Here is a 15556-nt window from a genome sequence, read left to right on the forward strand (position 1 = left end):
TTACCGGAAAAGTCTCCGAATTGGACCGAGGTTTTGGCTACCCCCCCATTGTCAGACGTCCCGAGCGCGTTTCCAAAGTCGGAATTGGAAAAGGTAAACCCAAACCTTACTTTTTCGTAATTTTCGTAATTTTCGTAATTTTAATTTGAATATTATTAAAATTATTGTAATTGATATTTCAGTTTTTCAAATTAATATAGACTAATTTTCATTCACAATTATTCAACTTTACCTATAATTGTAGATTTACATATTATCATAAATAAAAAAAAATATTTCTCTCTCTTTGCATCTTTTCAAATTGCATATTTTCTAATAAAAAATTAAAATTTTTAAATATTTTCACTAAGAATGATATAATTACACTAACCATATCATGTAATACCCTAAAAATTCAAGAATTATATATTTATTAATTTAATTATTATAACGTTTTTAATATATTTTTAGATTTATTTTAAAAGTTTTAAATTTAAATTTTTACTATTGAATTTGGATGTATTTAGTGTAATACTATTTATTTGTAATTTGAAGGTAAATTTAAATAATTATATTTTTTATAATTTTAAATATATTGTTACTATGTAAATATATTATTGTTAATGTAAATATTTAGAATTCATTAAATTTTTATTAAAAGAAGTAAAATTAGGATTTAGGAGAGAGAAATAATTTTTTATTTGTTGAGAGAGTTTTAAGAAAAAAAAATTAAAGTTTAGTTACAGTACTAAAAAAAATACCCAAATTCAAATTACTACGAGTAAAAATTAACTATATTAACTTGAAAATTTGTAATATCTTATTACAATGACTTTAATTTTATCTAAATTGAAATTAAATGATTTAAAAAAAATAAAATTAAATTAAGAGAATTTAATGAAATAAGCTGTAAAATTTAAGGACATTGAGTGATAATAACCGGACGCCATTAATATGAACCTATCGAGCCACCATCGCCATCAACTGTGTATTAAGCCGATGGGAGACCAAAGAAGAAGAGAATGAAGGACAATGATGAACCCAAAAAGCTGGAGGGATGAAGGGGAATGGACATGAAATGCAGTGTTTGTGGGCAAGTGGGGCACAAAAAGACCTTTCAAGGGAAACAACACTGAGGTGAATTTAATTTACCTATATTTATATTTCAATAAGTTCTTTTAAAAAGGATGTTGGTGATTGATATACATAACTTCATATAGATTGACATTGAGATAGTGGAGGAATTTCACTATTTGAACGAGTCACAAAATTAAAAAATAGTTCATTAATTATATATATATAATATTTTTATTTATACATAATTATATAAATAAAATATTTATTGTTATATCACTTATTGCACGTTACGAATCCATGTAAATTATAAAAAAAATATAAATGCATAAGATACTAATATTTACGTTATTTATCCAATATACTTATTACTTTAATTATATTATACACATTCTTGAAGGACAAAAGTCATTCTTTACAATAAGTAAGAGCCCCAGTGGACAAAGGCCACTTCTCAACAATTAGGAAAACCACTTATTCCATGAGATAAAAGTCAAATAACCTTTTTATGATATTGATATTTATAGTGTTAATCAAATCAATTCCAATTTAATTAGAAATTTCATTCAATTTAAGAATAATATTTAAATAGAAGTTTTCTTCCACTCAAATTAGTAAAAATTTAATCCAAATCGTACTAAAATTTTGAGTCACAAATTCTAACATAAAACTTAATGTGAAGGGCAGACAAATTAAATACTTCAGTTTTATGTGAAAATAATCTTTATCTAATTATTTGGTTTGTTATGTAAAAATCATCGATTGTTACTCTTTATATTGGAATATATTGAATAATATCAATTTAATTTTATATATAAAAATCATGAAAATATTTAGAATTGAAACAGAACCAAGGAAAATTCTTCGAATTTTTGTCAAGAAATTATAGACTCAACCATGCTTGTGGAAAAGGCTACCTCTATTGTCTGTTGATTTTGCATTTCCACTTACCACTTAATTCCATTGAAATTTCATTATTAGTTTTTTATTTGCCTAATTACTTAAAAGATTCTAAACTTTTATTTTTCTTTTTTAATTCTAACCTATATATTTTTTTGCTTTTTATCAATTAACTATATAAAATTTTAACCTAAAGAATAAATCATATAAATTTATACGTTCCGTTTATTTTATGAAAAATAACTTGTATATGAAAAATATTTTTTATAAAAAATATTTTTAAAAAATATTTTCTAAATATTAAAAAAAATTAAAATATTTTTTCTTATTTAATTGTGATTTTAAACTAATGATATATATTTATATTATATATGTGTATTTTCACATAGGGGTGTGCAAACGGTCGGTTTGGTTCCGAACCGAACCGAACCGATAAAACCGAAAATCGAAAATAAAAAATAAAAAATTTTAAAAACCGGACCGAACCGATTGATAAGAGAAAATCGAACCGAATCGAACTGATAAATATCGGTTCGGTTCGATTTTAAACCGATCAAATCGAAATTTATAAAATCTCATATTTTTAACATTAAATCTAAATAATAAAAACATAAAAACAAAAAAAATTAGAAATCAAAACTCAAAAATCTTAAGGTTCGGTCGGTTTTCTTTGATTTCGGTTCGGTTCGATTCAATTTGATTTGATTTTTTTGATTTCCTATATATATTAATAATTTCGGTTCGGTTCGGTTTTTTTTTATTTTTTAATGAAAATAACCGAACCGAACCGATTAATCAAAATTATCAAAATTATAAACCGAACCGAATCGATTGAACCGAATTAATCGATTCGGTTCGATTTTTCGATTTAAATCGAAAACTGCTCTCCCCTATTTTCATATTTTAAGAAGATTATTAAAATTTAAAAAATAAAAAATAACTTTATTTTTTACTTTGATCAGGAAAATATTTTTCGTTAATTCATTTTTCTGGGTGTCCCTAATGCTAAGAAGGGAAAAATATTTTATAACAAAATATTTTATATGAAACAAACATAGCCTCACCCGTATGTATACGTGTTCTATATTTTCTAATATTGGCATTAGTCAAATAACTTTGGTTGTTGAGTTATCGAGTTTCCGAGATGTTGCTCACTATTAATTTGTTTTTCTTATAAGCTGATTTTATTTATAAAATAATAAGATAAAAAAAAACTTTGTATGGGACTCATTCTAAACTCCAATAAATAAATTTTTATATATAAATTAATCTAGAGGAGATTATGCTAAGTAAATAAAACCTAACGAAATAAAATATAAATACCAAGAGCCTAAGGAAACAGCAGCTTCCAACATAAGCCACAAAAAATAAAAATCAAAATCCCAAATCAGGCCAAACGATTCTTGCTTCACCATTCATTATAATAGATCTTATTATTATATATGGTTATAATAAAGTTATTATATTTTTTTTAATGAGTGCAATATTATCTTTGTCAATATTTATTAAATATATTTATATATTTATTTATTAATCACAAAAATTATATTTTTGTATGATATGAGTATGCATATGATTATTATATTTTAAAATCTCTCCCACACTTTGGAATGTGGTTAGAGAAAGGTGATATATAAGTGAAACAATTTCAAGCATCATGCTGTGGTCAGTAAAGATTGCACAAAGTGGTTGGCTAGTCAGTACTACTGCATGTGTGAACTTCATCAATGTTTTTGGGGAAGGGAACTAGTGTGCTGAGATCATATTGAAAATGCAGCAGTTAGCTGCTACTCATTTTGTATTTATTTAGGACATTTGTTTAGGAATTTTTGTGTACATATCTGTTCTTATTTTTTGTTGTATGATTCTGATACAATTTTGGTAGTTTAGCTTGATTAGGAACTTATTTGTTAGCAATAATTTTTTATATATATCTTTGATTTCTGGAGCAATAAAGATCAGAATTCTTATTCCAAAATTTCTTAGTTCTTTTACATGGTATCAGAGCTATGGCTGATGAAAAGAAAAATAAGAGTTTTGGATCAGGGAAGAAAACTTCTAGTTCTTACACACTGAATTCGAATGACAACCCAGGTAACTTGATTACCCAAGTTTAGTTGAAAGGCGAGAATTACGAAGAATGGGCACGAGCTATGCATACTGCATTGCGGGCCAAAAAAAATATGGTTTTATTGATTGATCTGTCAAGCAATCAGCAGATGACTCACTGGAACTCGAAGATTGGTGGACGGTTAACTCTATGCTGGTTTCTTGGGTGTTTAACACCATTGAACCGATGCTTCGCTCGACCATCTCTCACATGGAGAACATAAAGGATCTGTGGGAGGATATTAAAAAGAGGTTCTCGATTGGGAATGGTCCACGAATGCAGCAACTGAGATCGAATCTGGTGAATTGTAGACAGGAAGGTCAACCGATCGTGTTTTGTTTTGGAAGACTCAAAACGTTATGGGATGAAATAAACAACTATGATCAGATACCAGTGTGTATCTGTGCAGGCTGCAGATGCAATCTTACCATTGAATTGGAAAGAAAGCGTGAAGAAGAGAGAGTTCATCAGTTTTTGATGGGCTTGGATGAAGAAGGATGCGGAACAATGAGCTCTAATATTTTGAGCACTGAACCCTTGCCCAATTTGAATTGTGCCTATGCTATGGTTGTTCAACAAGAGCGGGTGCAAACTATGACACGAACCAAGGAAGAAAGAGGTAATCCTATGAGTTTTGCAATTCGAGCAGGTAGTAGAAATTCAGGGGGAGATAAAGACAAATCCTCAATTTGTTCTAATTGCAACCGAGAGGGACATGATGGTGAAAGTTGTTTCCAGCTGATAGGTTATCCAGAATGGTGGGGTAATAGACCACGTGGAACTTCTGCTGGACGAGGAGGTAGTCAAAAGCGTGGCAATGGAGCAGGACGTAGCAAGGGAGGAGTTGCTCATGCCAACGCCACACAAGCAATTGGAGTTGATGGTGGGCGTGGAATTGTGATAGATTCAGATCGAAAGGGTCTTAGTGGATTAAATGAAGAGCAGTGGGCTGCTTTGCTAGGCATGTTGAATTCTTGTCAGAATGGTGGCAATGAGAGGCTGACAGGTATGCAGAGGATATTTCCTTGGATTATTGACACAGGAGCTTCCCATCATATGACAGGAATGTTGGCATTTTTGAGTGAATTGCGTGATATTGTGCCATGCTCAGTCGGGTTACCTAATGGAGAAAAGACCTTGGCGGTGAAAAAAGGAACTGTGTTGCTTGGAGGAGACTTGAAATTACAACGAGTCCTTTATGTGCCAAATTTGAATTGCAATCTGATCTCTGTATCACAACTACTTAATGATTCAAATTTGGTTATTCAACTCACTAACAAAATTTGTGCTATACAGGACCTAAATTCGAGGAACCTGATTGGAGCGGGTGAGCAACACAATGGGCTGTACTTTCTCAAGGGAGTGACATCGGTACATGCTTGCAAGGTAACTGATGTGGGGTCTTTTGAGATTTGACATAAGAGAATGAGTCATCCTTTTTATAAGGTGGTAGAGTTAATTCCAGAAGCTGATAGTATTGGTAGGAAAACTAATAAAACTTGTGAAGTTTGTTTTACAGCAAAGCAAACAAGAGAGATTTTCTTTTCTAGTGACAATAAAGCTGATGGTTGTTTTGAATTGATACATTGTGATTTGTAGGGACCTTATAGAGTCCCAACTTCTTGTGGAGCAATTTACTTCTTAACAATTGTTAATGATTACTCTCGTGCTATTTGGATATATTTGCTGAATGGAAAACAAGAAGTAGCTTGTGTTCTTAAGAAATTTGTTGTGATGGTTAAACGCCAATTTGAAAAAAATGTGAAAATTGTCAGAAGTGATAACAGAAGTGAATTTATGTGCTTGAAAGAATATTTTGATGAACAAGGGATGTTGCATCAGACTTCCTGTGTAGGAATACCTCAACAAAATGGCCGAGTGAAAAGAAAATATCGCTATATTCTTAATATGGCAAGAGCTTTGCATTTCCAAGCAAATTTACCCATAGAATTTTGGGGAGAATGTGTACTTGCAGCCAGGTATTTGATTAATAGGACTCCATCTATGTTATTAAATGGTAAAACCCCATATGAGATGCTCTTTGGGAAAGTACCTTCTTACAAACACGTTCGGATTTTCGATTGTTTGTGCTATGCGCATAATCTAAATCGAGATAAAGATAAATTTGGTAGTAGAAGTCGTAGGTGTATTTTTGTTGGGTATCCATTTGAAAAGAAGGGATGGAGATTGTATGATTTTGAAACTAAAGAATACTTTGTATCAAGAGACGTGGTATTCGTTGAAACAGAATTTCCATATGCAAATGAGAAAACAATGGGTGATAAACTCATTAAAAATGGAGTTGAGGAGTTGGGTGATGAAGTTGATGGTTTAGAGAACAACTTGGGAAAGAAGCACGATGAAAGTGTGGGTAGAGAAAGTGAGGTGAATCCTGAAATGGGAGAATTGATCCATGAAAACAGTGAGGGAGTGGATAGAGGTGAAGTTGTTAAAGGGCAACTAGATAGGGGACAAAGGGCCAAGCAACCTAGTGATCGTTTGAAGGATTATGTGACAAACGCCATCAAAACAAGCCCCTTGGTATGCTTACCTTACCAATCTGATTCCTCAGGTACGCCTTACTCTATAACACATTATGTGGGTTATGATAAATTCTCTGCACAACAACGATGTTTATTGGTAGCCATTACTACAGGACATAAACCAAGCTCTTATGCAGAAGCAATTAAGGATGAACGGTGGAGAGCGGCTATGAGAAAAGAAATACAGGCTTTGGAGGATAATGGTACATGGACAGTTGAAAATCTGCCATTTGGGAAGAAAGCAATAGGAAACAAGTAGGTATACAAAATTAAATACAATTCTGATGGAAGTGTTGAACGATACAAGGCGCGGTTAGTGATATTGGGAAATAATCAAGTTGAAGGCATAGATTATCAGGAGACTTTTACTCCTACAGCAAAAATGGTTAGTGTGCGCACCTTTCTTGCCGTTGCGGCTGCAAAGAATTGGGAACTCCATCAGATGGATGTCCAAAATGCTTTCTTACACGGTGATTTGGAGGAAGAGGTTTACATGAAGATGACGCCTGTATTTGCTTCTCAATCACCAGGGAAGGTTTGTAAACTCCGGAAATCTCTATACGGTTTGCGGCAAGCACCTAGATGTTGGTTTACGAAATTGGCTACATCTCTGAAAGCTTATGGATTTCAGCAATCATATTCAGATTACTCTTTGTTCACTTTTCGAGCTGGGACTGTTCAATTGAATGTGCTTATTTATGTGGATGACCTTATTATCTCCAGTACTGATGTTTCCGCGGTACAAAAATTCAAGAACTATTTGAGTCGTTGCTTTCATAAGAAAGACTTGGGGAAGCTGAAATTTTTCTTAGGGATTAAAGTAGCCAGAAACTCTAATGGTATTTTCTTGTATCAACGTAAGTATGCGTTGGATGTAATTTCAGAAGCTAGATTACTGGGTTGCAAGCTGATTAAAACTCCTCTTGAACAAAATCACAAGCTGACCCTTACCGAGAGTGATGATGTGGATGACCCTGCTCAGTATAGGCGTCTGGTGGGACGGTTTATTTATCTAACAATAACTCGGCCCGAGTTGTCTTATTGTGTGTATATTCTTGCTCAGTTCATGCAACAACCGAAGAAAGCTCATAGGGAGGCAGCTGTTAGAGTTGTGCATTATTTGAAAGGAAATCCAGGTCAGGGTATACTACTGCATGCCAATTGTGATATCAAATTGTCTGCTTACTGTGATTCTGATTGGGCTAGTTGTCCTTTGACGAGACGGTCTTTGACCGATTATTTTGTTCTTTTGGGTGAATCCCCTATCTCGTGGAAGACTAAAAAGTAACAGACAATGTCTCGCTCATTCGCTGAAGCTGAATATCGGTCTATGAGTACTACAACTTGTGAACTTAAATGGTTGAAAGGATTATTGAATTCACTTGGTGTGGCGCATACTGAACCTATGAATTTGTATTGTGATAGTCAGGCAGCTCTGCATATAGCTGTTAATCCTATCTATCATGAACGTACCAAGAATATTGAAGTAGACTGTCATTTTATCCGTGATGAGATATTGAATGGTAACATTCGAACAGATTATGTACGTAGTTCAATACAACCTACGGATATCTTCACAAAGGCGTTGGGAAAGGATCAGTTTGACTTTCTTCTTCGCAAGTTGGGCATTCGAGATCTCCATGCTCCAACTTGAGGAGGGGTATTGGAAAGGCAGTTGTTAGTTGCCACTTATTTTGTATTTATTTAGGGCATTTGTTTAGGAATTTTTGTGTACATATCTGTTCTTACCTTTTGTTGTATAATTCTGATATAATTTTGGTAATTTAGCTTAATTAGGAACTTATTTGTTAGCTGTAATTTTTTATATATATCTTTGATTTCTGGGACAATAAAGATCAGAATTCTTATTTCAAAATTTCTTAGTTCTTTTACAGATCACCTGGCCAGCCTTGGCCGGCATACTTATGCTCATGATTAATTTAATTTTCTTTGATACTCCTGATATACACGACTTCAAATCCCTTATGATTTTGATTTCAATTTTAAAGTAATTTTAGTTATAAAACGAGTTGAAACATTTAAATCATTAAAATATTTTTTATTTAAATAGTAACATGAAAAATTAGATCAGACCGTTAAATTTAATAATATTTTTAATCTGATCATATTGAAAGTTTTAATAAGGAAGAGATCGTAATTAGTTTTTCCTAAAGCAGTTTCAATTCGAGTCAAACCTATAAATCATTGGCCGATTTCAATCTTGGGATTCATTTAATTAAATATGAGTTTAACTAAACGGTAATTTTACATAACTTCCTTTTAGAGTGAAGGCAGAAAGAGAGAAGCTCTACGTTCATCTTCTCATCAAATTTTTCTCTCCTTTCTCCTGACCTCCCTCTAATCTCCTCTATTGGGTAGATCAATGCCTTAGTGGCAACATTTCTCCTTCATTTTTTTTTCAATTTTTTTAATAACTCGTAAATTTATCTCAATTTAGAACAAATTTTAAGCATATCTTATTAAATTTATCCCTGTTATTATATATTAACTGTATAATTTTATTGTTTTTCTTTATTAATGGAGCATGCATTTTTGTTAATAAGTTATTGTTATTTTTTTAAGAATAGTGTTCTAAGAGATAAAAATTAGTTCTTTAGTAGAATATATGAATTTAGAGATTATCTGATGTGATACATAAAAAGATAATACAACTAAAAAGTAGGGCACACAACTCCCCTATTGCTAATTTACATGATCCATCAATACTATTAGATGTTCATAATTCTAATTTCATTCATATAGAAATATTAAATGTTAGATTTTTACTTTAATTTTATACTTTATTTCCAGTTAATGAATTTTTTAATTCTATAAAAAAATATATATAATTTTAAAAAAGTAATTTTAATATTATTTAGAATAATTTATTAGTAGGAAAAAAGAATAGAAGACTTATCTAGAACAATGCGTACGGTTGACCACAAAATTGGCATGTACAATGAAGTAATTTCACAAGCTGGCAAGCCTGACAGGACTGACAAGCATAAAAGGATCTATTGCTTCAGTCATTTACAAGTGCCAGTTAATCAACTCGTGGAGAAGATGAGTTCCAGCCATTCACCAACATCCATCACTAGAAGGTAAGTTATATCATCCCTCAATTTCTGTTTATGCATGAAATCTCTCACTGATCACCTTTCTCATAGCTTAGAAATGCGCCCATATGTATTCCGAAGCAACCTATTGGAAAACTTGCTATATCTATCAATTGTTTACTTAACAATTATGTCAGTGATTCATGAAAATTTTAGTGGGTTTACTTGCCTAAGACTTCAGGTTTACGTGGTGTTTAAGAGTGGATATATCTGTTGCAGAAGTCTTCTTTAAAGTTATGAGATTTTGGGTTGGAATCCTTATTTTACCCAAAAAAGAAAAAGTCTTGCATTCTAATTCTCTTGCCCTTTGATCTGTTTGATAAAATTTCTTTTAGCAGTTGTTTGTTTAAATGTTTATATTGTGACCTTGCTGTTTCCTTTATCAGACTATCGTCATTCCTAGGCAGTAACTCAATAAGTGTTTTTCCACATATCTTAATTTACACCTGCCTTTTTTGCAGGCTAGAAGGGAAGGTAGCATTGATAACCGGTGGCGCCAGTGGAATAGGTGAGAGCACCGCCAGGCTATTTGTCCAACATGGAGCCAAGGTACTCATTGCTGACGTCCAAGATGATCTTGGGAAATCACTTTGTCAAGAATTTGGCTCTCCAAAAGAAAGCAATATTTCTTATGTACATTGCGATGTAACTTCTGACTCCGATGTCCAAAACGCTGTGGATAAGGCTGTCTCCAGGTATGGAAAGCTTGATATAATGTTCAACAATGCTGGAATTGGGGGTGCTGCAGAATCCGGAATCTTGGATTGTACTAAAGAAAATTTCAAGAGAGTATTTGATGTGAATGTGTATGGTGCCTTCTTGGGTGCCAAGCATGCCGCCAGGGTGATGATTCCAGCCAAGAAAGGCTGCATACTATTCACTGCAAGTCTTGCTTCAGTATGTTGCGTGGATTCCTCATTGCATGCCTATACGACATCAAAACATGCAGTTGTGGGGCTAGCCAAGAACTTGTGCGTGGAGTTAGGACAGTATGGGATAAGGGTTAATAGTATTTCCCCATATGCTCTTGCTACCCCGATGACAAGAATTGGTTTGAAGATGGGGAAGATGGAGGCAGAAGAGTTAATTTCATCAACTGCTGTTCTGAAAGAAGCAATATTGGAACCAGAAGATATTGCACAGGCAGCCTTGTACCTTGCGAGTGAGGAGTCCAAGTATGTCAGTGGGATCAACTTGGTGGTTGATGGAGGCTATGGTCTCACCAACCCCTCCTTTGGAATGGCAATGAAAAGCCTATTTGCTTAAGATAGCTGGTATTTTATCCATGAAATTCCAAATAATTAAGATGGGCTCTTTCTGCTGTTCTTTTGCTTTATAACGAATCAGTTTATTTATGAGACATATCGTCCTTTCTTCGTGACAAAATAATTATAATGGAGACTGCAAGTTGGTTGGTGCCAGTAAATAAGGTCTTGTTTCCATGGTCATCAATTTACATCTATTAACAGTCATTGAAGAGAATTAATTATTGTGTGTTTCATAGGAAAAAAAAAAGTCAACAAGGTAAGTCAAGGCGCACTGGTAAAATTATACCAAACCAAAATGTTCAATGCATGCTTTGAAAGCTGGTGAAAAGAACAAAAGCAAACGTGACTTTCGTAATTAGTGTGTCGAGCCAAGAATTTAATTTTCCCTCACATATGCTAGTTTGTTTGATTATGATAGCTAGAATTGTGAATAAGTACTTTATTGTAAATAATTGTTTCCAAGTTAGAATCAATAGACACCTTCTCATAAAAAATGAAAAATCTAAAAAAGAATTTAAATTTAAAATTTTCAGAAAAGCTTAAAAATCCATTTTCCTTCTCCTTTCCTCTAATAGCTATCGGCATTTATGGGCAACGAGGCTAGTCGGATATAAAAGCCAGGAGTAAGGAAAATTTGGTGCAGCGCAGAATCGTGCTTGTCCAATATAGAGAAAGGTCAAAATGACCCTCCGCAGCTGCTACCTCTCTTTTCCTGCATTTTTCTCCATTGTCGTGACCCAATTTTGCATTTCATTTCTTTTAATTAATATTAAAATGACATTTAATTAAAATAAATGCTAATATTTTTAATTAATATTTTAAAATTTCTATTTTTTAAAAAATACTTATTAAAGGTTATTATTAAACAGTTGATTCATGTAAATTTTAACACGTCAGCGTGATTGCATAGCATGCTTTCTATTTGGAAGAAGTAAGTTTCACTTAATTTATTTTTTTTTTTAAATTAAAATGTGAAATAAAAAATAATGAAAAAATTTACAAATAAAATAAAATATTAAAAATAAATTTATTAATTGAGAAATGTTGTACGTTATTAAATTACATTAATCGTAAGTAAAATAAACGTTACAATAAAAATGAAAAAAATATAATAAAAAAATTACAATTAATTTTTTAAAATAAGGAAAAAAAATTGAATTGAAACTTAATTTTGTAATAATTAAGCTACCTATGTCTTGGAATTAAAATAATCAAAACTCTTATAATTCATTTATCTTAAAAAAAAATCATATCTTATTTTTTGTTAGTCTCAAAGGTGTCTGAACTTGTAAATTATCAATTTTATTCATTATTTATTAATATTTTTTTGTTTTTAGTTATTTAGAATTTATATTAAATTAGTGTTCATTTAATTCGTCCACCAAAATTCATCAGATCTGCTAATAATTCTTTTGATCATTTATGCCAAAATTGAAAATATTAATTCATGAAATTTCCAATGATAAAAGATGGAATGACTATTATTTTGAAAATAGAAAAAGAAATTGCCGCCAGCCACATATGGCTCTTCACCAAGCTCCATCCCTAAGTTTATGGTTGGCGTGCTTCAATATTGCTTTTTTCAATACGCAATAAAAGGAACGAAACAACCCCTTTCTTTCCCTAATCAATCCAACATTCTTATAATTGGGTTATTAAAAAAAATTATGTATTTATCACCGAATGTTTGATATAAATAGTTCAACACTTTTATCCCTTAAATGAGATAGAGTGTTTGATCTTTGTGAATAAAAAAAATATTCATTGAAAACGTTTTACCTCTTAATGAATTAATTTGATGCGAATAGATTAATCATAATCTATTAGATTGGGATACTTGTAGAATATAAAAAAAAATAATATATACATTTCTTGACCTAATTAAGAAATATGACTAGAGAATCATTCTCACCTTATATTTTTATTATTATTCTTGGCTAGAAAAAAATTTTATTTTTTAAGAAAAGTTATATAACATTTCATTAATAATATATAGGTGAGAAGATCATGAAATCCAATCAACTCCATCCACCCATCTAATTATAATTTTATTATAATCCTGTAATTGAGCTGGAAAGCAAAATGAGTTTTGGTTGAATTCTTGAACGAGTGACTATGGGCAGCCTAGCTAGCCACTGTCTACGTCACATGTGGTTCTCTTTCTTTGACTATAAAAATCTTATGGGGATAAAAGACAAGAAAGAGGCAGAGGAATTCAATTGGGAACTTGAAGACAGTGAAGTAGGAACCAGAAGATATTGCCGACGCAACTCTGTATCTAGCAAGTGATGAATCCAAGTATGTGAGCAGGATCAACTTGGTGGTCGATGGAGGGTATCATGTCACCAATCCATCGTTTGCAATTGCAATGAAAAACTTGTGTTCTTAAGATAGCGTCTCATTTTTTAGATGGCAGTGCTTAATTTCTTCAGCTTTTCTTTTTTTTTTTCTCCGCTTTACATGATTAAATCATTATAGAAATATTGAATAAATATAAAATTTTTGATCAAAAAATTTACAGTCAAATTATATTAAAAAAATAAAAAAATTAATCAATTTTCTTTCAATATTTTTAGCTTGACACTTTTTTTTTTGAAAAATTTTAACTTGTCATTAATAAAGAGTACAATAATATTAAACATATGATATTTGAGAAATGTAAATGGAGATGTAAATGAGTTTTTTTTTAATCGTCAAGAATTTTTTATACCGTTTATAAGAGAAAATAAATCGATGGAATATCTTTAATGTAATAAATTGATAAAAAAATTATTATTATATATTTATTTAAAAATTTATTTCTTATGATTAATATTGTTATATAGTTAGCCATATTTAAATATTTTTAAGTTTTTCAAAATTTTAATTTAAATACCTTCAAAATAAATAAAAAAAATATGGTCAAAATTTTCGGCCGTCATCTCTTTAAAATCAGGTCATCATTTACTAATTTTTTTTTGGCCTCACCTAATCCATAAAGTCATTAAAGGACCCTTTTCAAAAAAAAAAAAAAAAGTCATTACAGGACCCACTTGGTAATTTTCCCGATTTGCATTATTAAAATTTTTGGGGAAAAAAAAAACAGAGTTGAGGTCTTCGAAATCTCACATTTCATTTTTTTGAATAATTAATTTTAGTTTAAATTAAATTAAAATTTTATAATTTTAAAAATATATCCCATTAATATAAAATTAACTACGACAATCATCTCTCGTCTTGACATGCCGGCCAAGGCCATATGTACAATCCGAATTGAAACAAAAGGTCTAAACATGGATACGCAATAATTAGCTTGTATAATGTATAAATGGGGCAGACGTCAACCAAAATATATAAGATAATGTTTTAATTTGTTCATTTGTTTAACATATTATTCATAACTAGAAGCTTCCTTATTTGGATCACAATTGTTTCGCATATAGTCTAAATATTACAGTGACTCAGGAGAAGAGGCTTTTCATTGCCATAGCAAAGGAGGGATTGGTCAGGCTAAATCCTCCATCAACCAATAGATTCACCCCGCTCACATACTTAGACTCATCACTTCCTAAATACAAAGCCGCCTCTGCTATATCTTCCTCTTCCAACACAACTTCTTTCAACGTAGCTGCAACAGAGACAGCTTCCTGGATCTTCTTCTTCTCCATTTCAAAGAAAATGAGCCCCATAGATTTCCTCAACATTGGGGTTACAACTACAAATGGAGAAATAGTGTTGACTCTTATCCCATATTGCCCCAACTCCACGCACAGATTCTTGGCCAAACCAACCACTGCATGTTTTGATGCCACATATGGATAGGGAGCCCCTACGCAAGTCACTGAAACAGCACTTGATGTAAAGATAATACAGCCCTTCTTGGCAGGAATCATGACCCTGGCAGCATGTTTGGCTGCCAAGAAAGCACCAAACACATTGACATCGAAAACCCTTTTGAAATCTTCATTTTCTGTGGCTAAAATCATTGAACCTAAGTTGCCTGAAATTGCAGCGTTGCTGAACATAATATCGAGCTTTCCATACCTGGAGACGGCCAAGTCCACAGCCTTTTGGACATCAGAATCACATGTTACATCACAATGGACATAGGAAACAATTTCTTCTGAGCCAATTTCTTTGCAAAGAGAAAGGCCAAGCTCATCTTGAACATCAGCGATGACGACCTTGGCTCCTTGTTTAACAAACAGTCTTACACTGGACTCGCCTATTCCACCGGCTCCCCCTGTTATCAAAGCCACCTTACCTTCTAGCCTGCAAGAACATAAAAACGAAAATTAAATAGATTAAATTTTACATTTGCCAATCACAAAGAAAAATCTGCAGGTTAATTTAGTTACCTCTTGGTGGAGTTTGTGCTCATCTTGATCTCCTACAACAGAGAGAGAATAGTTTTGAGGGGAATGAAGAGTGTAATCCTGATCCTTTCTAGCTAAGATCGTTTCAATATTTATTTAACTTGGCCTTTCAGAAATTGCAAATTACATGGTTATTATATATGTTTGAACTTTGAACACATGAACTATTGGGAATTCTATCAAGCATTTATTATTGAAGATGAGATCAAAC

The 15556-nt window shown here is 32.0% G+C and overlaps 3 protein-coding genes across 3 annotated transcripts; 2 read left to right on the forward strand and 1 right to left on the reverse strand.

Annotated features, from left to right (window-relative positions):
* The first annotated feature begins 3962 nt into the window (after nucleotides 1-3962).
* LOC131178809 (uncharacterized) lies at nucleotides 3963-6865 on the forward strand. Its single transcript, XM_058144753.1, has 4 exons — nucleotides 3963-4047; nucleotides 4173-5161; nucleotides 5360-5449; nucleotides 5906-6865. The coding sequence occupies exons 1-4, from the start codon at nucleotides 3963-3965 to the stop codon at nucleotides 6863-6865; spliced, it is 2124 nt and encodes a 707-aa protein (XP_058000736.1).
* A 2711-nt stretch (nucleotides 6866-9576) lies between these two features.
* On the forward strand, nucleotides 9577-11084 carry LOC110639697 (short chain aldehyde dehydrogenase 1). The gene is made up of 2 exons (XM_058143669.1): nucleotides 9577-9707; nucleotides 10184-11084. Exons 1-2 carry the CDS (start codon nucleotides 9670-9672, stop codon nucleotides 10986-10988), a joined length of 843 nt encoding a protein of 280 aa, XP_057999652.1. The 5' UTR covers nucleotides 9577-9669; the 3' UTR covers nucleotides 10989-11084.
* A 3225-nt stretch (nucleotides 11085-14309) lies between these two features.
* Nucleotides 14310-15556, reverse strand: LOC110639701 (short chain aldehyde dehydrogenase 1). The gene is made up of 2 exons (XM_058143670.1): nucleotides 15328-15556; nucleotides 14310-15241 (listed from the first exon to the last, which is right to left on the reverse strand). Exons 1-2 carry the CDS (start codon nucleotides 15348-15350, stop codon nucleotides 14431-14433), a joined length of 834 nt encoding a protein of 277 aa, XP_057999653.1. The 5' UTR covers nucleotides 15351-15556; the 3' UTR covers nucleotides 14310-14430.

The sequence above is a fragment of the Hevea brasiliensis genome, chromosome 3, assembly GCF_030052815.1.
Source record: "Hevea brasiliensis isolate MT/VB/25A 57/8 chromosome 3, ASM3005281v1, whole genome shotgun sequence".
NCBI classification, from domain to species: Eukaryota; Viridiplantae; Streptophyta; class Magnoliopsida; order Malpighiales; family Euphorbiaceae; genus Hevea; species Hevea brasiliensis.